Source organism: Phalacrocorax carbo, chromosome 1 (assembly GCF_963921805.1).
Source record: "Phalacrocorax carbo chromosome 1, bPhaCar2.1, whole genome shotgun sequence".
Classification (NCBI taxonomy): Eukaryota; Metazoa; Chordata; class Aves; order Suliformes; family Phalacrocoracidae; genus Phalacrocorax; species Phalacrocorax carbo.
Window position 1 is genome coordinate 193,201,934 of NC_087513.1, and position 26,191 is coordinate 193,228,124.

A 26,191-nucleotide genomic window follows, 5' to 3' on the forward strand; every position below is an offset into this window, starting at 1 on the left:
CAGAAATACAATTTTAAAAGAACTATTGACTCTTTAGATTTAAAGACATTCACCAACCCTACAAGTCTCCTACAAATCAAAAGAAAAATCAAGATGACAGACAACACGTTTATCACATCTGGGCAGTTCAAAAAGTGGCAGCTCAAGCTGGACCATTTGGGAAACAATGGATTAAAAAGCATATTTTCTTGTTGAAGAAATGGGGATACTACATCAAGATGGCAATTTCAGTAATGGAACAGCCTTCAAAAGACTGATGGGTGCTAACTAAAAAGTACATTTGTAACTATAAACCTATTTATATAATCTCTACCATAATTCATTTTTCCGTAATTTCTGTAACCATTTAAATACTTCAGGCCAGTGCAAACAGGGACGGGGAGCGGTGTATGGTTCTAGCAGACAGTCTAACAATTTTACTCTATCACCTGTTAAAATACATAACCCTAAACATGATGGATCATCGGATACTAAAACACATTTTCTGCTATCACTTTTCAGGCCAAACTGTATGAGAACAAAGGGAAAGGGGGAAAATATCTTTTCTGAATTTGATACAACTTGCCATATAAATTGCCACTACATCCCTTAGTTTACATATGCAATATAAAAGATTAATAAAACTTGAATGTTTTAACTCTACCTCAAATATCTGTGCAAACTGAGTTTCTTTGCTGGAAAATATTGCATGGATGCAGTGAATAGCATACTTGGCTTGACGAGGGGGTCCTTTTTTAGCTTTATGATGCAACACTGGAAGCAAAGCACTTAAAAAGAGAGAGAAACCCAGATAAGTACCTTTTTCACAAATTGAAAACTTACCAAAATATCAAGCTAGCAAAAGAGTACAGATACACATATACAGAACACAACACCTCTGCAAAAGTGCAAGTTCTCCTGGTTTTGGCAATTTCTTCAAATAAAGGAAAAAAGGGTTATGTACATGGCTTTCAAGTAACAACAAAAAATAAAGAAACCACAAACCTGGTATTTGTTGATAAAAATCATGAGGCAAAGCAAACATCTTATCTGCACAAGTTACTAAACGCTTTTCTGGAAATACTCTCGTCTACAGATCTCCATTGAATTGCAAAGTGTTTTTACATTGCCATATCTTGATTGTATGCTTACAGTCATAGTGCAAGCAGCTATGTAGAATCATAGAATGTCCAGAGTTGGAAGGGAGCCACAAGGATCATCTAGTCCAACTCCTGTCCCTGCATAGGACAACCCCAAATTCACACCATGCCTCAGAGCACTGTCCAAGTGCTCCTTGAATATCATCAGGATTGGTGCCATGACTGCCTCCCTGGGGTGCCTGTTCCAGGGCTCCACCACCCTCTGGGTGAAGAACCCTTTCCTAATATCCAACCTAAACCTCCCCTGGCACATCTTCCTGCCATTGCCTTGGGTCCTGTCATTGGTCACCAGAGAGAAGAGATCAGCGTCTGCCTCTCCTCCTCCCCTTGTGAGGAAGCTGTGGACCGTGATGAGGTCTCCCCACAGTCTCCTCCAGGCTCAGCAAACCAAGTGACATCAGCCACTCCTTGTATGGTTTTCTCCTCTAAACCCTTCACCAACTCTGTGGCCCTCCTCTAGACACTCTCTAGTAGCTTTATATCCTTAACGCACTGTGGCACCCAAAACTCCACGCAGTACTCAAGGTGAGGCCACACCAGTACAGAGTAGAGTGGGACAATCACCTCCCTTGACTGGCTGCAATGCAGTGCTTGATGCACATACTTTCTTCCAAAAGAACGCAGGATAATGCTATAGCATGCAAAAGGAAGAATGAGAAATTCTAAAATCACATGGAGTAAAGAACACTACTCATACAAAGTAAGATATACCACTTACGATCGTATATGAGGAAAGTCTTCTTCAATTTTACTTCCTGTATTTTTAAAAATTTGCAATGCAGCTTCTGCCACTTTTTCATCATCCATTTTCAAGCAAGCCAGGAGAGATTCGAAAGTTTCAGCTGAATGAAATGAGATAGGGTGCGTAAATGAAAGTACCTGCCAAAATAAGACGAAAGACATGTTAATATTTTTTAAATGTCCACTTATACAGAACATCCCATCAAGAGTAATTTTCCACTCCATACTGGAATATTTATAATTCTCTACCTAGTTTTGTCACGCGATACACTTTTTTTCTGACTTTCTTTAGTACCTCCTAGACATCTGTCTTTATACATGATCTCATCAGTTTTAACTTATTTCTCCAGTCTCAATTTCTTCTCCTGTTATTGTGAACATGAACTTCTCAGTGGCAACATCTACATTAGCAAGTACTGGGTTACAGCAGAAGTAGGTTGTAAGAGAAATACAATTGATGCTAAAGAAGCAATATCCACATTTCAGGGGTTTTACTTCAGAGTATTTGTAGACTGACTGAACTACAATACAACATGTGCTTCTGAAGCCCATCTCATAACTTTGTTTCTCTAAAAGGAATCCAGCTAGTGTGCTCCCAGACTTCATGTTTGTTTGCTAAGTGGAACAACTGGTTGTGCTCTGAAGTTCCTAACTATAAAACAGTAGTACAGACATACCCCATAGGGTCTCTAGTCCCTCAAGCTTTCCACAGCAGCTTACCAGATCCTGTACCTCTCCTTTAGATTCTTGGAGTCTGTCTTCAAGTATGACAGTCCTCCCAAGTTTAAAAAATAAATAAATAAAAAATCCTCATCTGATGCTCTCTGAAAGTTTACCTTCTCTTCATTTTTGAGTGGCTGTTGATTATCAGCCTCTTTCCATATAATATTCTGACCCACAGCAAAGAAGCTGTCTAGGAAATTCTTCACACAGTTTTCTTTCACCATGCTACCTTCATCTCAGCTTCATTGTATGGCATTCCCTTTTCTAGACTCCTACACTTGTCCTTTCCGCATTCTTCTCATGATGTACAGACCACCTTCTTCAGGACAATCTTACTCCTCTTCCTTAAATCTGTCATGCTAGTCCATATGAATATGTAAATTCTGACTTCTTTCTTTCAAATTCTTTCAAATATATAGTCTTTCATTACACGATTCATTTTAACCCAGATTCATCTTTGCACTGCTGGTTTTTGCACTTGTGTCTAAACATGCGCATCTGGCCAAAGAATCCCATGCTCTCAGATGAATCTATTAGGCCCTTAGTTGATCTAAGATATTCTGAAAACTTCTGCATGAAAGTTCTTTAGATTTTGAGGCCTCTGAAGTCAACAGTCCAACAGTCCGCAGTTGCACTACTCCCAACACTATCGTATAACTGAGATGGTACTATGGCACAAGTACCTTTCCGTGCAAGTACAGGAAAAGCGGACACTACATAGTCTCTGTCAAAGACTTTAGGCTAAAAGCATGAAGTGAAACAAAAAGCCCTGGGTAGTTGCATTTTAAAAAAAGTTTCACATTTTTAACAGTACTTGTACATAACACAGTGACCAGCCCTTTTCCTCCTACGAAAAAGGGAAAAGACAGTAGAATGTACAGTGTCCCCGGAAATGCATCTTGATGGGGTTTGCTATGTTAAATGAGTCTCAAAGATTACACGTAGTTGAAATAGATAAGACCCCAGTTTATGGTTTATGAGTAATTCAGGGGAACCACAGTATTGTAGAGATACACAAGTACAGTCCCAAAAGTAGTATAACTATTCACTAACCACTGAATTCACAGTCTAAGAATCAGAACTCAGCTGCTGATGTCACACACACAACTTCTGAATTTCAGAAAAACTTCTAAATGGTTTATAAGATAGTCTTACTCTGTGCCACTTAAGATGAGCAGAGAACAAAAACCAAACCAGTATTCTTCCAGATAGCTGCCACATGACTATGACTAATGATACAGAGCGCTAATTAAAAATTTATTTTAACAAAATTGCTTCAGAAAGTTTCACATGCTCACTGACCACCAGGAGTATACTTGCCTTAAGCAATTCAAGACCTGCTCTGATTGCCTGGTCAGTAGGTACACCCTCATCTTCATCATCAGCCGTTCCATCTATAGACTTGTTTACTTGCTTGATAAGGGCACTGAAGAGGAAAACAAAAACATGACCTTGTATTTACTGCAATTCCACTTTGTGTGACTGTTTTCATAAGTTTAAGATATAAACTTTATTTAATAAGCTTATTTAAAACATAAAATATAAGCTTGTTTTAAAACAAATATAAGTCAACTACATACATAATCCAGTTGACCTCATCTCCCCTCTATACTTATGAAGCATTAAGTCCAAAAATGTTTATCCATTATGAATTAATACACACACTATTCCACATGGATGACCAAAATAAGAAAACTATTTGAGTATTACAAGCGACATATTCAGGTAAGAATTATGCTGAGGAGACTAACTGCTATGGATTCTTAGTAATTGATGGAAAATAACCGTTCATAATATCTGTCTAGTCTATTACCAAGAGGAAAAAACCCATTAAACAGCTATTCTAAGAGTTGGTGAAAAATTTAAAGACTTCTCCTGTATATATCACCCTGACAGTAATGCTTGGGAGGGTCTTCTGCCTTTTGTTATTGTTTGTTTGTTTGGGTCTTTTTCTTTGCTTGTTTTTTTTTTTCCTTACACTGTACCCTAGGAAGGGAAATGGTGATTATCCAAATGATCCTATATTAGTGAGTGGTTCAGGCAGCTTCCCTGCCAAGGGCTAAACAATATTAATAATATTCCTTCAGTACACCCCGTAAGTGCTATTTATAGTGAAAGAAAAAAACACCACCCAACACCCAAAAAACAAACACCACCCAAAAAAAAAATCTCACCAAACCAAACCAGAACTGGTAGCAAATCAAGGGAGAGATCTCCTAGTCAGACTTCCAGTCTCTTTTGGTTTTTTTTCCCCCACAATTGGACAAAAATGACCACCTATTAAAAAAACCGAACAGTCTGACAGCCTCAAAAATGAAGCAGAAGTTGAGTGAAAATTTACAAAGATGGAAGAAAACCAATCCTCTGGCAAAACTGAAAATACGTGCTTTTTACTACCTTTTTGGGTTTTTTTGCTTGTATACTCTATGGCGATCAGTCAGTAGGTGGACCGTGAAACAATTATTACAACCTAGTCCCACATGTGTGAATTTAAAACACACGTTTTCAAATTTAAAGTAAAAATCTTGCTACACATTGTACTTCATCCAAGACCAAAAGAAAAATCATGTTAAAAACAATGTTTCTGAAACAGATTTTTAAGTGAACCCTCAATGGCTCCATTACATTGTATATGTGACAGGCAGAAAGCAAAATGCTCAAGTACTTAAAAATCAATTACTATCGTTGGAATTAACAGATAAGAATTTACCAGTATTTAGAACTAGTTGATTCTAATAAGATACCACATATCTCAAATACAGCTGTTAAATAACCATTTCAGCAATTACTTTCTCCCCATAACTTCACTGGCTTACTTATCCTTAAAGTCTTGATGCCTCATCACAATCTTCACTTTTTCAGTTAAAGTACTGTTTACGACACTATGAGCTAATATTCTGGGTGGAAAGCTTTAATGAAGTTTTTGAATAGCCACAGACAGTAATTTCTTTTATTAAAAGTCAGTCACAAACCAAAATTCCCTATCAGCAGCAGATCCACTTTTACTGGCAGGTTGTCTCACCTGTGCTGAATGACAAGTCAATTGTTTGTGTGGCTATATTCTGAATGAGGAGACAAAACACCAATAAGCAAAAGGACACAGAAGAAAATACCACCAGTCACCAGACCTTAAACCACACCCACCTAATCCATTACTGCTTGTGGTTAAAAACTAAATTAGAAACTCTGATTTCCAACCCTGTGATCTACAGCCATCAACACATACACACGCACACACAAATACCTGATAGATTCAGTATCAATGTGCACAGGAGCAATTCTCTCAAGTAGAAACTTTATCATTTCCAGGAAGGGATTTGTTGGTTGTTTTGGGTTGCCCAACTTCTTTGTTATTTCCCTCTGCAATGTAAGTTTCAATTAAATGTATAATCAATTCTTTTCCAAAAATATTAACATATTTTAAGATCAATTCTTACCACACATCCTTCAGCCTGTTTACAAGAACATGTTGGGCTAACAAGCATTTCTAACTGACTTCTTATTTTTTCATCATCTTCTAGAACTTGTGTGAACTTTTTCATGAAATCTTGAGCTTTCCCTGGATCAGGAAGGTTTCCTTTAAATAAGCAAAAGAAATCACTATTTATGATAATAAGTATCAGTATTGTAAATTACAGAAGTTTGAAATGTCACATCAAGAAAGTTTCTATGTGTGTTGAAGCTAACCAAGAAGCAGCAGGGTATGGGATCCAAAACATCTTAACGTGGGTAGACATATCCATGAGGACAAGAATTTCTAAAATTTTCTATACCCACACACCTCCCCTGTCTATTGGTTTTTCTCCCTTCACACTCATTTTCCAGTAAGTCTACTTGTTCCTGTTAATAACATTAACAGCTGAAGTTGACCTCATAATGCAAAGCCTATACTCTACAGAAAAATATACTCAGTAAATAGATCACCTGATATGGCAAGCGCAAAAACACCAAAAGGGTATTTTTGCTAAATTACTCCTTCGTGAAACATAAGCTTCACAACAGCTTGCAACAGTTTAGAAAGCTTTAAAACCACGTTTTTCAACCTAATTCTATACTTGCATTTTATATTCTAACAGGGCAATTTACTGGTAAAGTGTGAGTATACTATTTAAGATATTTTATGGTTTTGGTACAGTATGTGTTAAGCAAAGCTGGCACAGAAAGTGGTACAGGACTACAGGATAGTTCGTTCAAAACAAGTTCTACTAAGTATGTTTTGTTATATTTATTTTTTTTAAATGCCACCCAGAACTTTAAAAAAAAAATAAATCAGAAAAGTCAAACTGATCAACTTTTATATTATAAATATAAGGAAAAAAGGATTTGGAACATGGCCCACCAGGCAGCCAGATTTTTCCTCCACATTTTTTACAACATGTACATAGACTTAAGTAGTTTGTTGTTTGGTTTTTTTTTTTGCCAGAACAGCTTGCTTTAAAAAAAAAAGAAAAAAAAAAAGGTGGATTTAAAAACAAAATTTCAGAATATTAAAGCAAGTTTTTTTTCTTCTTACTGGTTTTAGTGCTATTGGCTTAGTGGGCTGGGGAGAACAAGAAGTGTTGGTTTAGGGTTGATGTTTTTTTCTTTGCTAAGAGTTCAGGTTACATAGACGTTCTTCCGTTTCCAAACTGCCTTCCTGCTACTGAAACCCAAAAACTCTTCTGCAATCTCCCAACAGAACTTAAAATACCAACACCTCAAAGACAGGTAAGTCAGTAGACAGTGTGGTGGGTTAGTTAACATCAGTTAGTATATATTCTATAATGGTAAAGCAGACATTAACACCCTAGAGTATCTACATTTTGAATTAGTCTACAACAGATACAGCCAAAATGTCATGTGATAAACTTCATGACTGGACGCTTCTTATACTAAGGAAGCAATTCTGCTTACAGTTGTCTTAATTCTTAAAAGCATATTGTTACAACATGTTTTTCATGATTTGTTTTAAGTTTTATCTGTTACAAAGCTTATTTGTTATAACCTTATAATCTCAAATTATTTTTAAAACAAGAAAGCAATATATTTCAACTGTAATTTTTAGACAGTGTAAATACTTCAACCAACTTACTTGTTATAACCATCACTTTTGAGAATATAGCTTTACTGCTGGCATCTGTCTGCAAGTCACAAAAGAAAAATGTATTAAGTAAGAATTTTACATTATGTATTTTCACTTGAATACCGAGTGAGCAAAACTCCATAATGCATTATCAACAAGTCAGCACCCATAATTTTGCTAATATATCGGTGTGTTAGAAATTAAATCCACCACTGCAAAGTTAATGCCAGATACTTACAGGAAGTAAAAGATAGATCATGCCTACAGTAATACTCTGTCACATATATGCTCATGTAAAATATTAAAAAGTAATAAAAATCTACTATATAACTTATAAACAGCAGCGATGAGTTACTTCTGTAACTGTTTTTCACCTAAAGCTTCTTTGTTTTTAAATATAAAGTGAACAGCAAGCATCAAATTAATTTTATCTTCTAGATCTCACATATTGATTCTCAGCAGTAGTTCCCACCTTATTGTAAAGAATTGAGCAAGTCAATAATAAGACAGTTGCTATTCCTGATTAGCTGAACAGTGAAGGCAGAGGATAGCAGTGCAATAGTGAAAGTAATAATCAGGGACCTCCACAATAACAAAAAAATGAAAACATAACTGCATTTCAGGATATCTGTGAAGCTTAGATTTCTGTGAAACCGAAACTGATATAGAATTGTCCAACACCTCCTTACAAGCAAAATTAAGTTTCACAAACCAGACTTCCACCTCATTTATTTTCCTTTTGTCAGTAACTCTTCTGGTACAAGATTTCAAATTCCACATACAAAATCCACCTGAAGAGTTATAGTTCTAACACAGAGTAAATGGAAGAGGAAAAGAAAGAGTACCACAAATTTCATGGCCAGTTAAAACTACATAGTAAGCACACTTTCTTTATAAGAATATATTTCTAACAAATAAGTAATGTTTCTGCATCATATCACCTGCTGCTGATGGGAGACAAACTGGATTCCAAGACATGTTTCTCCCGCTTTTAGCTGTAATCCATGGTATTCTACAGACTAGGAAGTTTTATGGAATTACACTGAAGTTTCAAATATTAAGGAAGTATTAGTAAAAACGACAAAGGGAATCCTTAACTATAAATAAAGATAACACCCTAACCATCTTCAGAAAAGTGTTCTAAGGTGGACAACTTGGGGGGGGGAAGAAAATCTTTCACTGCAGTATAGTAAGCATTGTTAAACGACTCTGAATTCTTCCTAAGTAAAATGAAAAGTGGAACCTGAAAGAAAACTCAAGCTTAGAGCAACATTGTCAAAAGCATATAGACCCATCAGCCTCCAAACCACGAAGGAAGCTCTTCTTTTGCCAATTGACTTCTGACAGATCAGCCTTGGTGACACAACTTACAAAGTCTACAAAACTTCACAAATGTATATAAATAGTATCAGTTATTGTCTACAACTATCAAATTATATTCTTTAGAGAGAAGATTTAAATAAGACACAACCACACTTCATGAGCTTTCACTGAAGAGAACAGTGTTCAGCCACCACCACTGCTAAAATTGTCTTTTTAGAACTCCCTTTATAACAGACAAAATTGGTAGTAGCAAGCCTAAAAATTATAAGAAAATATTAAATCAACTGAGAAGGGTCATCTTGGTAAGAGCTCTTTTTCTTCTAAAATAGTTCACTTCAGGCAAATAAACACCTACAGTGGGCCTTTTCATCAGGTTCATATCAGGAAAGAGCTGCTAAGAGATAATGTTGCAAGACACATTTTCATATAAAAGTCTTAGAATTATTATGGAGCAGATAGAAAAGAGTTCAAGACAGAGGTCAAAGCCCTGTTCAGGCACATCTAATTCTATATGCATTTTATTAATGAAATCTGCATATAGATCTCAAACAAGGTTCAAACAAGCCATATCAGCTTTGGAGATAACAAAATTACAATTTATTACAATAACCTTGGCTGACACGTGGAAGTGTCTACTACTCAGTGGGCATAAAGGGCAGGATTTGGAGTAGCATGGGGCTGCTGGGGTGACCTGTGCAGGAGGAGGTCAGGGACTCTTGTGCTGGTCAAAGCCACTTCCAGCCAGCTCTGCAACCAACAAACTGACCCACCACCTACCAAAACTTCAATGAGTCAGAGGAGCCTATGGTGCCTCTCAGAAAACATATTTAAGAAAGGGTGGTAGCCATTAGGGGCTACAAGACAGCTGCCAGGACAGGAAGGACAGCAGAGTAGGAGAAGATCGATGCTGAAGGAAAAGACAAGACACACGAGTAGAGGCAGGAGAGATGCCAGGGTAAGAGCTGCTGGAGCTGGGGTGGAGAAGAGGCACTGGAGAAAGTACAACTCTAAAGGTACTGCAGCTGGTGGAGAAACCCACGCTGCAGCAGTGGGTAAGAAAAGAGGAGCAGCAAAATGAAAGGAACCACCATGCCCTGATCCCTATCTCCTGTGTGGCCATCGCCTCACTGAAGGGACTGAGCATGGCGTGCAGCAAGGGGCCTGGGGACCGTGAAGCAGAGAAGTGTCTGAAGGGGAGCCAAAGGGTGTTTCTCTAAGTGTTTATTTGTTTGCTTTTATTTCTCAATACCAGAATCAACAATTAAAAGTTTTTGTTAATTGAAAAACTAAATTAATTCCCTAACTCAAAACAGTTTTGTTGACTGTGACAGCATATCAAATCACAAGCCCCATAGTTATTCCATGCAGTCCTGTTACTCAAAAGAAAAGTGTAGAAAATCAGTACTTAATAGTGAAAGTTACGATGAAAGCTACATGGACAAATGCAAACATGTCAACAGCATACACTGTTTTGAATGTGAATCTCATGCTAGTATTTATGAAAACCTACATGTTTAATTACAATTGAGGAATAACTTTCATTACATCTCCCCAAAAATAAAAGGAAAAGTTGATATTTCACTTTCAGCCAAAATGGAGAAAATAAAGATACTAACTCAGTTTTAAATGCATAAGTGTATTTAAATTAACCTATGAATACAAAACAGTACATGAAAGATATTTCAATTCAGTCACCAAAAAGCAACAAAGTTTTTTTGTACTAGCAGTTACTGCACTTAGAATTTAATACAACATTACAGCATGTTTTAAATGCAGTGTGTGAAAATTACAAATTTCACTGCAGTCAGGACTGAAACAGTAAGGGATGCATTTTGATTCGATAAGTCTTTTTTTTGTCTGCAAGACAGTAACATTTCCAAGCAGATATATTAGATAATCCAACCACACTTGTAAAAATTGTGTTACCAACTCATCCTGTTCAGTTAATTCCAGCAAATGGATAATTCAGTCATAAAACGTCATTCAACTTACTGTGGTATATGAGTATATATGCATATAGAAAATAAAAGTCACGCACACATATATGAATGTGAGCATGGCAACACTTTCTACTATATAGTATTTCTGTCAAAAAGCACCAGATTAAACTTTTGGCATTAAAATCAAGTTTTAGATCACATTCTGAATTATATCCAGAATTTCATCTTATGATTTCCCCCACAAAACATGAGCATGCACATACATATAACTAAAACAACTCCAAATTTTATCAACTGTAGTTTGATATCTCCATTTAAGAAATTTCAAAGAAGGAGGAGAAAAAAGTAACCTGCTGGGATAAAAATAGTCCAATTTCTTATCTTATGTATGATTAGTAACATTCAGAAAGTTAGGGTGTAGAGGTACTTTTTCTTAATTACTCAATTTGGCAGTCAAAAAAAACTGCTGTCCTTTCCTCTCTTTCAAGAGCCAGAACAATCTTGACGAGCTGTAACTCAAACAGCGGAAGCAAGTATTTTAATATCAAATGGCTAGCAAAATATATTTAAAATTCCTAAAACACCCCTACCTCTTTACTTTTTCTACCAAAATGTATACACGTTTCCTACTGCAAGTCTAGTCTAATGAAATACTGGTTAACTTTCACAATACTGCCTATCTGTCATTAAAAATAAGCTTGAGACAGTAAGTCAGGCAGAATTTAAAAACAGCTTATTTTAAGTATAACTGCATATTCACTGTGGGATAAAGATAAAGTGAACTCACTTTGGGTTGTTTTATTAGGTCAACTAAATCCTTGACTTGATGTCGTAGCAGATTTTGACATTTCCACATTTCATTCAATGCTCTAAAAAAATAAAAAAGAGCTGTCAAAGTCATCTGATCAATAAATAACACAACTATCCAATAAGACCCTTTAAAATCTTTTCAACTTCAGACTCAGGAACATGCTTATCACCTAAAATTTCACTGCTGTGAGCAAAAGCTAAGTGGTTCCTAACGGCATGATACAGAAAATTTAATTGGTCAAATTAGACTGAAACAAAGTGTGATTTTGAAACAAGTTTCATTTCAGATGCTTAACTATACTGCCTTTAAAAGAAGTAGGAAGTAACTGATGTGTGGCCCATGAAGAACTCATTTGAACAAGCCTGAAATCACTCTTCTAAAAACATTCCAAGAAGTAGGCTAGAGCAGATGTTTAAGATTATCATCAAAACAATGTTTTTCTTGCACACAGAAAGCAGTTACGAGATGAATAAATTGTGAAAAGTGGACATGATTAGACTTTTAAGAGACACATTAGAGATATTTGACAAAATTGAAAATTAGCATATCTTCCAGAAAAAATAAGCTCCAAAAAAAAAATTCACAGCTTCACTTAAACTTCCATAAGTAAAAAATCAGTTCTATATAACTAAGTGAAGATACTGTCTTTAAAATGAGTACTGCTGCATATGAAAATGAGAATCCAGAAGTTATTTGTTGCCTGAAATACCAAATACTGAAAAGAAGCCATTCTGCATTTTTCTTTAGCCTATACTAAAAATTATTCAAACAGTAACTTTTTATTTTAATATACTGTTCTTAATTTTAGTTTGTTACAGTTGTAATATCTGTAGGCAGGTAATACAAGAAATGCGGAGGATTCAAACATATGCTTAAGTCATTCTTTTATATACAAAGCTTTCTCTAGTCTCCCGCATAAGAAAAAACTACATTCAATTTTTGAGTGACTGAGTACTACTAAGTGAAAAACAAAGTAAAACTAACTAATCAGTCAAGCTGTGAACATTACAGCAGCAAAATTGTTATTAGTCAAATTCATGCTTATCTACCCATTTTAAACTGGAGAATGCACGTAACATAATTGTAAGTAATAATTCCTTCCTACTTTTAAGTCAGTCTGGCTGCTAAAACAAGGAGCATACTAATTGAGAAGTTGTCAGGTAAGATTTAAGGCTAGTCAACACTACTATCTATGCTATCTCTTTTTGGACATAAAAGGACCGACATGCACTCAAGCTTCTTGCCAGATCTTTGACAGTACTTTTTTTAAAACTGTTTATGGTTGAAAGGTACTACACCTTGTTAGAAAACACCGTATTAGTTTTGGTTTTGTTTGGTTTGTTGTTGTTTTTTTTTTTCCCCAAATTCCACTTGAAAAATAGATACTATTGCTCCATTCTATTTTCTGATAGCTCACAAACTACTTTTGTCCACTGACTCAGGCTATTCACAACAATTTACTAACGTACAGTAATAATTGTATTATAGATTATTTTGCAATAAGTCAAAATAGCACATACTTCACAGCATTTGAATCCAGTGTTGCGTAAAGGTAATATAAACATTTCATTCGTTCATTTGTTTCCAAGTTGTGAGGGACCATGTACTGAGCAAAGATGCGTTCAACAAGTAATCTGAAAGACAGGATTAAAAAATTTAAACTGTAAAGCAAGAAAGTGGTCTTGAATTGCTAAAATATTAATTCGAAAATTCTCAGACCTATCTAGAGATCAGTTATTGCATATAAAGGCAGAGTTATTATAAAACCTGAAGGTCAAGTTCCATAACTTCCAATAAAACTCAGCATAAACTAAAAAAAATATACCATTGCAGAAGATAATGTTAATGTTAGCAGTAGGACATTTAAGAATTGATATTATCAAAATCAGGTGTATTAATCTAGATAGGAAGCAAAGGGTTTTAGAGAAGAATGTCTCTTAATTATCAGTCCAAAGAAATGTTATTAGTGAATCTCATTACAGGTCAGTATTGGGGTAAAATCATTAATTGACCCAAATTATCAGAATTTTCTGCTATAAAATGGAAGCTCTTTATTTGGAAACAGGAGGAGAGAAAGGTAACTGGCAGACCTGAACCTAGGAAAGACTGTGAAGAAAAAACAAAAGGAAAACTAAGCCCATGTTGCAATCAAATACCAAGGCAACCCACAACTTTTGCAAATTAACAAAACTGAATAAATAGGTAAAAAGCCATTCATGTACACTTAGGCTAGAAATGAGAAGATAATCCTTTACACACAATTGGAGGGGCGGTCAAAACGCAAACCCAACTGTTCTTTAAAGGATCTCAAAATTTAAGAAAAATGCAAGTGAGAGAGATTGGATCTGAAAATCCAGACAGTTCTGTTCACTTCCATGGTACCACGATATAATTGCTTATTTTGGAGATGACTCAGGCTGCAAGTTATTTTAAAGGATGCACATGGGTTTGCAATGCCATTTGTATTTGTATCTGATCATGCTGTGAAGGCCGAAGGCTCGTTTCCAAAGCCAACAAGACCCCTGCAATTAGTCAAGGTGGACTAGTTGCCAAACTAGTTCCGCTTGTGCAACCATCTATTTTTCAGTACAAACGACCATATGCAAGTCTATAGCTGGTATGACTCTGGCAGCACTTTCACTACAAATCCAGGACAAGGCTCTAATTCATGGCTATTATCATACAGAAAAACTGACCTTCTGCAGAGTGAAGTGCCTTAACCATTGTCACTACATGTACTAGACTTATCTTTAAAGTTTACAGGAAAAACACGCAAATCTAAAGCAAGTTTGGCAAAGCAATTTTACTTACTGAATTTTAACATAAAAATTAGCAAGCTACTGAAATATAAACAAAAGCCTTCTTTACTGAGGCAGCGGTGAAGTACAGCTAAAAATTTTGAAATATTCTAACCTATCTCATCCTTTAGAATCACTTTTTGAAAAAGTATAAGAAAACAACAACAGGACAACATTCGGCTGCAGCTGTAGAAGACTACACACTGGATCAAAACAAACATGATTATAAAATCTCCTCCTTGTCAGCACTTATGCACAAACGAAAAACAAATTTGTGTAACAAAGTTACTCCATTTATCCACAAAATCACCTTTCACAACTGACTTACCGGTCATCAATACTGTTTTGGTAATATATATGCAGAAGTTTATCTTTGATCCATGATATCTGTTTTGCTGCTTCTTTTCCTGCTTCTGATTGTAATGAATATTTCTTGTATATCTGTGCAAGTCCCATCATAGCTTCCTTCCTCACTCTCCACTTGAGAAAAAGAAATAGTACTCAATTTAGCAGTTCAGAATGGAAAACTGAAAAGATTATAGAATTTCCTGGTATGTATTTCCTATTCTACACCAAAATAAAATAATTTCATTTACAAAAAAGCTAAATTGAGTTTTTAAGTGTAACGCTTCCTCATCAGTATATACATTGCATCATGTCTATTATGCTAAACCTTTCAACACCAATAGCTACTACCAAATATGCCTCTTGAATTTAGAATTGTTACAAATTTAAGTCAACACTCCATCTCACAGATCTATACTGAATACTTGTGATTGTATTATGGGTGCAACAGGGAAAGCATGTCACTGAATTAAAAAAAACAAAGTTATAACGCTAATTTTAAAAGTTTGCCATCAACAACCTTGTTTACCATCTTTAACGTAAGCAGCAAACCTCAAATTTTACCAAAAAATGAAACATAGCTAAACTAAATTTCAAGACTATTGAAATTTGGAAGCTATTACACTGATTTGCAGTCCTCCAATGATCTAATTAAAAACAGGTAAACTAGCTACCTCTGATGGTGGAACATTTTCCATCAGTAATTTACAATACATTTTGAAACCGGCTTGCAAAACTTCTTATGAAAAATGTTGGAATGTTTTACAAGGGTCTCGTTTTACTTAAAAATTTCACTAAAACCGAACAACTGGAGGAACACTGTTGTGCTTCAGCCTATTTTTTAATCATACTACTGTAAAAAAAAAAAAAAAAAAAAAAACAAACCAAAAACTACAGCACCATGAAAAATGGGGCATTTAAGCCAGGGACAAAAGAGGCCTCATTAAATAGACTGCTTTAAAATTGTTAAAATTACTAATGAAAAATCAAAATAGTGCAAAAATTAATTCAGCATTTTTTAGAAGCATTGTTTTTTAAAAAGCTGAATTACAGTCTAGAAATATAATACACAGCCATTATTAGTACTACTTATATCTTACCCGTTTGTCCAATGTTCGTTCTCTGACAAAATTAAGCAAGTGATCATTGACAAGCAAAAGATCTTTTTTAGCAGCAGTAACTATGGATACTATAACATCATGCCTTATGGCCTCTTCAGGATCATGCGACCTTACTTTAAGATATTCTGGAAAAAAACAGAATAAGTATTTCATTTTAAGTATACAACTTCAGCTACTTTTCTTCCTCTAGACAGTACTCAACTGACAGAAGCAGAAAACATCATTTTTCTACTGTTTTGAACATCAATGGTAAGAAACCAATAATTTTCTATAAGATTAACTGAAATGTCAGTAAAACCTTTTATTTCCTTAGAATATAAAATATTTATATTTCTGGCATTATGGAAATAAGAGTTATGGGACTACATTTTTATTTTTATTATTTCTTATAATAGTTAAGCTACGTCTACATTAGCAACTATTATCGCCCAGCAGAATTAGATCTGTAGAGCAGAACAGACAGTGCTGAGAACTTGATATCCACACTATAGACATTTTAAAGTCTTGCTTCAGGCTAGAGGCTACTCTCTTCCTGCAGACCCCATCCCCTTTGGCTGCTGGAGCTCATTAGTTGCACTCCTTACCACAACTTGCGCATTATCCACAAGGAATCTAGTTCACATGCTCCAGGAATACTCCAGTTTAAGCATTATAAGCAGGGACAAATCAAGAGACATACTTCAAAAGCATGCTCTTTGACCAAGCTATAACACTTATTTAGACACATGCTAGCTAATTCAACTTAAAACAGTTTTTTCTAAATTATTTTGGCCCATTGCTACATATCTAGTAGTACCAATAATCTTATACTATCAACACTTTGAGGTTTCTGCTTCTAAGTGTCAAACATGTTAGCTACCTAACGTCATTTTAGAAATCTAACAAAGAATGACAAAGTTTACTTATCTTTTTAGAATTATGTATTTTAGGTTAATTTAGAAGCACAAATGGGTAGGAAAATGCACCCAAAAGTCATTAAGATCACTGTACACAGCATAAATCAGTGAAACATTGAGAACATTAAGAAACACTGAGAATTCAAATTTTACTCTAAATTAAATTACCAGAGGTTACTGTTCTTCTATTACTGTTCAATGACCAGTGAAAACAGTGAAATCTCATCTGAAATATTGGCCATTAACATTTCTGGTTATCAGCACAAGTGTCAAAAGAGCACATCAAGAACTAAAGGTTTGCACTTATGGAGGTTATGAAATTTTAGATCCAAGTAAAACTTTTTTAAAAAACAGTTTGTTCCACAAGAAAACATCATAAACTAAAGAAACAAAGAACAACGCCACTGCACAAAACAATTCTGGTCTCAAAAACCAGTGAGTCAGAGAAGTTTTTCAACAATTTGACTTTGATCAGCACTGTGGGGAGGGAGAGGAGGGGCAAGCAAAATTACATTTCCCAGAGGATACCATTAGAGGGGGCACAAAGTCTTTCCTCTATGCAAAAAAGAAAAAAAAAAAAAACAACCAACACACACCCCCCTTGAAAATACAATTCTGATAATCAGAGGAAACAGCTTTACCTTTCCATTAAAGACAGGACCAGAAACCCTTTTTTTTAAAGATGGCTTCACAATACCAATAACTACGAGATGACTCTAGCCTGCCTGTATTTGTGTCTAACTTGACAAATGCTCAGCAAGCAGAAGAGCCATCCCATGCACATAACAGCCCTTTAAATTCCCTCCTTAGAGCAAATGGACAAAGATATTACCTCCGAAGTATTACAAGTAGGAGTTTATCAGAGGAAGATACAGTCTCCACATACATTTTGGGGGGAATAAAACCCAAACCAACCCACTCTCTTTAATTACACTTTTTCATTAAGACATCAGGAGCAACAAACACTAAATGCTTCCATCTATGCCAGTTGCCTTCCTCCTACAGAGGTCTTGAATTACAGGCTCCATTTGACCTGAAAGACCAGGAACCAACGCCTGTGGTCACAGGTACATGGACTGTTTTAATGTTTTAGACAGTGCCCGCATAAAATTTACACATTTCAGCTTTGTGGAACTGAGGTCTCTGGTCTGCACCCTAATTAATAAATGCCATGACCATTAGGTTATCCAGGATGTCTTTGCCTGATCCCACGGTACTTGATTTCAACAGCAGTTGGGAATGCAACTACTGTAAGAGAGGGAGAGTGATCTCTTTGGTTAAGGCATTCGTTATGTACAGTCCCCTCAGCCTGAGAAGCAGCACTGAAGGCAGGGACTCTGTAACTTAGAGCTACAAGCTCATTTAAGTCCTCCACAACATCTGACAACGTTACTTAGAATTACAACTAACCTTCCTGACTTTTCCAGGAGACAGAATTGTATTTTAATGTTATAATAAATCTGGTACCTGTTAAGTCTTTTGCTAGGTCAGGATGGTTCATAAGGCAGTGACTTGCAAATTTCACACATTCAAGACGAATAGGTACATGGATATCATTAAACCTATTTAGAAACAAGACAATTCATTACAACAACAAAAATATCACTTCTGCCAAAGCAATTAGTTTACTTCTACACAATCTCAAATACCTCTCAAAATATTTTTATCCTTCCCATGCACAATTACATGCACAAAACATCTCTGATTTCACAATATTAAGTAGACTTTCTTCAGGTTAAGAAACAATTCCTGCACTCATTTATTAATTCATGTTTTGAAAATGAAGAGAAATATCCTCTCTTCATATACATAAAAACTCCCAGGCAGACAACCACTATTTATTAGAAAAATGTCCAACATATTTTAATTATCTTTTCTGTAATGCTCCACATATTTAATCATGAATCATGTATCAGCAACTAGAAGTTTTTTAAGACTGAGCTATTTGTCCTCTCTTTAAACTTTATAATAGACAGCAAACAAATGGGCATCTAGCCTCGTACAAATTTCTCCTGAGATGGATCACTTCAACTTTAAGATTTCTTTTTGAAAGAGTGAATTAGGTTTGATACTTGAAAACTAGTATTTTCTCATGTTTAATTCTAATATAAGTAATTTTATAATAAAACTATTGATGTAATGAGTTACCAACAACTCTTCTGAAAAATTAAATGCATTTTCAAGATATCTTCAAAATGCTTGCTTTTAAACAAATTAAAAATAAAACTTTAGAACGTTACTGCTATTGAAATTCTTATTTATCAAATAAAGAAGTTTTAAGGAATAACTATTTTAGTAAAGATCACGTATGTTTTCAAAATGAAGATATTTTAAGAATGGTTCATTTAACACAGCTATTTTAACTTAGTTAAAATCCTTGAAAATAATAAACACATGTATGTAATTCATAATTAGTTGAAAATAGTAATTATGAACAACAAATTGCATATATTCACATTGCTTCACATTATAACACAATGAAGCATTTTCCTTTGGGCCCAATTAGATCTGGTATTTTTTGATGATATGTAGTATTTTAAATAGTTGTATACTTTGAAGTAAAAGGCCTCCCCTCAATTAAGTTTCCTGCATTTTTAAAGGACTCTGGTTTTGATATGATTGAATGCTAAATTATTAACTACTGCATTTGTAATAATTTATAGAATTTATCCCCATTTACTCAAGTCTAAACCATTTTCATCACAGTAGCCATACTTAAGTTTCTGTTGACTACAAGCTCCAGCTACATTTTCTATCTCAAACTGGCAGAACATTTAAAAAACAGAAGACATTTCAAAACCAAGAGACTATGTGTTTGCAACATTTTAAATACTACATACCTCTTTTAAGGCGCTCCTATCATTAAAAAAAATTTGAAACCGGTATACAAATACTGCACATAAGCCTCAAAACCGGCTCAAATATCACCTGATACTGCAAATGTCGTTTGATGCTGGTTTAGAATTAATCCATCATTGAATAGTTTCACTTGTGAAGAAATCAAAATAAACTATTCCTTTTTCTTGACAATGGCAATAAAGACAGCTGTAAAAAAATGAACTGAAAAGGGATGATCTGTAATTGTAATATACCTCCCCAGGTAGCACTGCCAAAGTGGTTTGTTTTGAGATGCCAACTCCGAATCCTTTGCCCCAAACATTTTTGCTAGAAGTTTTACAACCTGCAGGCGTTCTTCATTGTCATTGCTCTGGAAAATGAACACTGTTTTAATTACTGCAAAAAAACCCCAAGCCAAAACACTCAACACAAAAAAAAACCCCAACAACCCAAAATCCAACCAATCCCCACCTACAAAAACCAACCAAAAAACCCCCCAGAGTTCTGTTTTGTACAGCTTTTCTACGAATACACTTCTACATCTCCAGATATATCATAATACAGATCAATACTTCCCTTTTGTACAAATGCGTACCTCAAGACAAAAACCCGCTATTACTGGGAGAAGTCAGAATAGTAAAGGCAGTGAAAACAAAACACAAAGGAGAGACAAATACCAATGAGAACAAAGCCTGGTGAAAAATACACAGATACATACATTTAACTGTCATTTACAAGTTATCAATCCTATTAGGAAATGATACATGCCTGTACAAGCTTACACAAATTCAAGCACAAGACAAAACCCACGAAACTCATTATTTGTCTGCCCATAAAGGCTTACACTTCTCTAGAACAGTGCCTAATTACAAACATTTACTTAAAAAGAAAAAAAAGTTTTCAGAAAACGAGTTTTTAGAGAACATCAGATTATAGTAACCAAGATCTGAGATACACAGGACCTGCTATGTATTTAAAGTCTGTATTTAAAAATCCTGAATTATAACTGATACTTTTCTTTCATATTTAAAATTAGCACTAACAGAGATAAAACAAGGCTTTCTCCAGTATATTTCCATTATCACTGATTTGCATTACACTTTTTTAAAGCAAGAGACAGCATTTAAAGCTTAATACATACTTTGGAAACATGTGCTAACATTTCTGCAATTAGTATGTACTAACTGCTCACCAAATTTTTTCTTTTCCTTATTAAAGAAAAAAACAACACAACAACAGGCTGCAACGCTTCTTTGAAAAGGTAGTAGCTAAAATTAGTTTATATTAACTAGATATTAGTTTATGTTAACTAGATATTATTCACTTACATTATTTATTGTATTATTATATGTATTATTCACTAGATATTATTCACTTATTTTTTCTGGTAATAAAGGCAAAGACTGTTTACAGTACTGTACTTGTCTACCATCTTTGATATTCTTATTAGTTCAACATCACCTTTTAAATGCAAACAAGAAATAAGAGTACAATCTAGCTGTAAGAGTTCTCTAATATGACAGCAGTCTTAAAGACCAACTATTTCTCTGACTCATACCATAAATGGGCTGAAAAGTTTGCCAGTATGTCCTTTTAATTCAGCTGCCTAAGAACAGTACAAGCATTTGTAAATCCTTAAAGTAACAGAGCAAGAGAAGGATGAAGAAATCTCTAACACGGATATATTGCTACATTACAAAAGACTGTGGTTCTTCCAAATGCACTTTAGCATTAAGTATTAGCAGCATTAACAGTAAATCCATTCATATCTTTGTCCACATTTGACTAATTTTTCCAATTAAACTTCAGCTTGACATTACTGAAAGCCACCTACAACCTCCTCCTCTTAACCTGCAATATATGGTATCTTTTTCTTGAGTTTCAGCTTGTAAGTGTTTATTACACTACAAATTTTTATTCAGTGCCTTCATGGTTAGGAATTCAAAATATTTTTTTTGTAGCCTATATTAGTACACATCCCATCAACTCCCGCTCAGAACAACAAAATATTCAAGAAGTATTAGAGAATCTCTGAATTTCTCTAGGTAACAACACAGATCCAGAGGGTGGAGAGGGAGGGGGTTGGAGGGGTGGAGAGTACACTAAACATTCAGCTATTAGTTACATAGCCAGAAATATAGAAAAAAATAAGGGAGACATTAAGGACAGTTCAGTTGTTTTTTTTAGTGAATTAGCCACAGCAGAAGCTTTCACTGTATTAGCCACTAATCTAATTATAAGACAACCCACTCATGTTTCTAGTCCTGTTTGTAGAAGCAAGGAATATTTGTGTTTATGGACCAAGAGTATTTGGTAATTTCTAAATTTGTGCCCAAACGTTGGTCTCCTTGAAGCTCCTAAAGGTAATAACAAGCAACCTATGCTTCTTATTAAATGAAGGCATCACTGCTACAGTCTCTCTCCTTTATTCTACTTTAATCTCTATTTCTTTTTCTAAGGGGGGGGGGGGGGGAATCATTATCATCAACTCTGGGGAAAAAAAAATCTTAATCTTGTCCATTCTATGAGACATTGTGTACTTGAAGAGTTACATCTTTCACGTCTTCTCAGGTGTGATCCAGCACTCTTTATGCTTACTAGTGTTCCATAACCAACCTGTCAATAAAAATTGACATTGAATACTGATATTTTCCCTTCCCCAATATGTACTCCCAACACACAGGCATCTGCTTTTCTATATTAGGGTCTGTCGCTAACAACAGCTGAAGTTGGTCAGGTCGTTATCACTATCAAGTCCAAAAGAATAGGCAGCACTGAGGGTCTAGGAGGATTTGGGAGAAGTGGACATATGACCTGAAACTTAACAAAAATTTTAACTACCATATCTGGGAAGAAAGGCAGCTCTACAGTAATAAGAAGAGTCAACATTTTACTGATTTTATTCACTCCATCATATTGGTTTAGTAGGATGGTAAAATAAAGATCTAAACTGCATAATGGTTATTTCCTGAATACTCTATTCATGAGCTTTTCATTCCCCTGAACATTAGAAGGGTATTTACTTTCAGTAATACAAATTCCTAAAATTCAAGTATCAAATCTGAATCAAGGAATATCAGTTTCCTTTACAAGTTGACCTACACAACAATATGTTCTTAATTCTGTTCTCCCCTGCACCAGTAATGCTTCTGTGTCAAAGCTAGATCTCCAAACATGCCACTTTATAATGCCAAGATCAGGCACAAATGACTTACCCTCACAGAAGAGGTTATGTTAAATAATTTCAATGGGCATTCTCCTGCTAATCCCCCAGGCTCCTTTCCAAAATTAGATAAAAAATTAATTACCAGTAAGAAGCAACCATGATTTGACACAGCTCAGAGTGTTAAGAGTTTATCAATACTCCTTTTCTGCCACATGAAAACATAGGAGTGGTTATGGGGGGTTTTTTGGGTTGATTTTTTGGGGGTTTGTTTGTGGTTTGTTTTTTGGGGTGGTTGGTTGGTTGTTGGGTTTTTTCTTTATTTTTTCTTTTTTAAGAAAAAAAAAAATTATAAAGGTGTGGTGGGTCGACCTCAGCCAAAAGCCAAAAACACCCACCCAGCCTCTCACTCACTCTCCTCTCCTGTACAGAGAGAGGAAGGGGACAAAATAGAAGGAAGGTGAAAAGACTCACGGATCAAGATAATGAGGAGTTTAATAGGTAAAGAAAAAGCTGCATGCACAAGTAGAGCAAAAAGAATTCATTCGCTACTTCCTATTGGCGGGCAGATCTGGGAAGCAGGGTCTAGGCATGCATAGTGTTTCTCTTCCCAAGCAAGCACCATAAGCACAAACATACCCTGCTTCCTCCTCCTTTCCCTGAGCTTCCATTGCTGATCATGTGTCCCTTCTCAACCTCCTGCCCTGCCTCAGCTTACGCATGGTGGGGGGAGGAAGACTTTCCCTGTTGCAAGCACCATTCAGCAATAGTCAAAATATTAAAGTGCCATCAACACTGTTTTAACCACGAATATGAAGTATAGTACCATACAGGCTGCTACAAAGAAAATTAACTCCATCCCAGCAGATCCCAAAGGATAATTAGCTTGTCCACTTTTGTCTGATACGTGACATGGCACAGCACACACCCAGCTGCATTTCAATTCTCTTCAAACATACTTAAAAGATTCTTGGTATAGACAGGACAGAAAAAGCAACTGACGGATTAAAGCACACAAATGCTGCACATTTCATAGAATGCCAGTTACTGCCAGCAACCTGTCATTCATTGTCCAAACCAACACATACAATCCTTACAGCAGTTAAAATTGCCTGGCTTCATGACCAAACTGTATGGTCATTGGTTGTACCAAAATGGCAAGGTGCTTGAACACTAGGTGGCCACATTGTTTAGATCCAAAATAGTAAATATGCACAACAGTGTTACTGAGGCATGTAAGTATGGAACTTGTGAGAGAGCTAACAGTTTCATAACCCCTCCATACATAGTCAAAAATTTATTTGGCCGCTGACAGGAAAGCCCTTGATTTTTCCCCCACTCAGAGACAGTCTAGAACTTCCATAAGACCCTGATCCCATGAAGATAAATCAAGAGGCTTCCTGCCACAAAGAGTGGAAAAGAGGTTCACTGAGACCGTGAGCAAGAGATTTGGATCCTGTCAGGTAGTGAGTCACAGACACAGACATTTGTTTATGCCCTCAAACTCCTGTCAGCCACAGAGGCTGAGAAAGCAGCCCACTCAATGGGAAAGCAGTGGAGATTGCTCAGTGAAGCTCACCTGGTTGCTGGGAGAAAACCACAACCACTTCATTTTCAAGATACCACAAAATGTTTAGAAGCAAAGAAATAAGATACTACATGGAAATTCTCGTTCACATACACAATATATAACTAGTGGAAAAGTTGCTGACACCAGGAAGAATCAGTTTAGAGAAACAGGATCACTACCAGAGAAACATCCAGCACCCATACTGTGAGACTGAGTACCCTAAGGGCAGGATGAAACATGTGACCAATCCGTGAAAGAACAAGTCAAGAATACAGAGAACTTTCAGCATCCTCAAAGAACAGGAGATGGTCCTCAAAATCACATCAGTCAAGGTCAAGAGCACTTTCTTTCCCCCTCCACTCTAACTAGAATCTATGGAAGGGAGCATAGCATCCCTTGCAATCATGAAACAGGAGTACATTCAGACTTCACAGATTTAGTCTCATCAGGCAGAACTTGGTAGTTCTCACAAGCCCTGGCAGAATACAGATTCACCATAAGCCAAGCACATTCATGGGAGAAGCCTGGACATGATCTCCCTCTAAGTGAAGTTACAGTTCTTTGTAGATGATTAGTTGGGAGCAGTCGGTAGTTGGGGACATTAGGCATATGAACTGCCCAAAATGGGATACTGTTGAAATGTAACAGCTTCCAACAAAGCAGGACTGATATCCAGTCCTGCAACGCTGCGTGAATTTTAAATGATTGCTGAGTTGCACATCACCACAGCCACACAATCCCCAAAAAAGACAGCAAAGAGCCCTTCATAATCAAGAAGGGGTATGTCCACCAGCATTACTGACGCACGTATTCTAAGACAGAAGACAGTTTTTCCAATATGGCCACTATAACACCATGCACTATATTCTATCTACGAATCTTAGCATCAGAAAACAATTTGTTCAGCAACTTGACCCCATGAATTACCAGACCTTCTTTTCCAAGTAATTAAGTGGAACTAAAATGTGCCATTTTACCCCACACCAGAGACATACTTTTAAGCTCTCTCTCATGCAGAAATGACCAAGAGGACAGCACCAAAATGGCATACAGATGATCTCCAACGGCACCTGATAACGGTGGTTATGTCTCAGTTGCACAAGACAATCAGAGACCATCAACTTAGATAAGCCAGACGCAAGAGAGTCCAGAGACTTGATAGCACAGCATGTCCACAAACAGTACCACACTTCCATGTTCTCCCAGAGAAATGTGCACCGGTTCTGCAACATGCCTCTAAAATTACAGAAAAAACATTCAGATGTCTAGACAACTCAGCGCACTTTCCTCCCTTGTCCAAAAGGCAACAGGTTATCTAAAGATGATCTGTTGCCAGAAGACTTATGGAACAACTCTATCCACTCTATCCAAAGATGTTACTGGATAATAACGTGTTCTGGTGGTAGCATCAGCCCACTCAGCTCCAGAAATGAATGATGTTAAGATAAGAGCGAGGTGGCTGGTGTGACACTTCCGTCTCTGGCACCTACTGCCCTTAGGATAAAGTACTGTGAAAAAACTCCCAGCAGTGCCGAACACAAGAAAAAGGAGGAATCATAGGAGGAATGTGTGCACAGAACCAGAGGCAGGCAGCACAGAAATATTTCTCCATCAGCATCAATATCTTTCTATATTCAGATCAGTATTTCAAGTTGCTCCAGAGGACTTCAGGGCAGTGGTATACTCCTCAGTCTCAGCAATGTTGTCATAATTTAATTGAT

General features: G+C 36.0%; 1 protein-coding gene across 3 annotated transcripts in view; it reads right to left on the reverse strand.

The window, feature by feature from the left end:
* Window positions 1-26,191, reverse strand: part of PDS5B (PDS5 cohesin associated factor B) — a 108,645-nt gene that overhangs the window by 33,798 nt on the left and 48,656 nt on the right. For all 3 annotated transcript variants that reach the window (XM_064441042.1, XM_064441043.1, XM_064441041.1), the window contains exons 9-20: window positions 19,992-20,107; window positions 18,367-18,461; window positions 15,983-16,128; window positions 14,866-15,017; window positions 13,260-13,373; window positions 11,716-11,797; window positions 7,675-7,723; window positions 6,041-6,180; window positions 5,848-5,963; window positions 3,924-4,029; window positions 1,858-2,018; window positions 644-767 (exon numbers count right to left, since the gene is read on the reverse strand). In XM_064441042.1, the coding sequence (XP_064297112.1) occupies window positions 644-767; window positions 1,858-2,018; window positions 3,924-4,029; window positions 5,848-5,963; window positions 6,041-6,180; window positions 7,675-7,723; window positions 11,716-11,797; window positions 13,260-13,373; window positions 14,866-15,017; window positions 15,983-16,128; window positions 18,367-18,461; window positions 19,992-20,107 (1,401 nt within the window). The remainder of the gene's footprint in view (window positions 1-643; window positions 768-1,857; window positions 2,019-3,923; window positions 4,030-5,847; window positions 5,964-6,040; window positions 6,181-7,674; window positions 7,724-11,715; window positions 11,798-13,259; window positions 13,374-14,865; window positions 15,018-15,982; window positions 16,129-18,366; window positions 18,462-19,991; window positions 20,108-26,191) is intronic.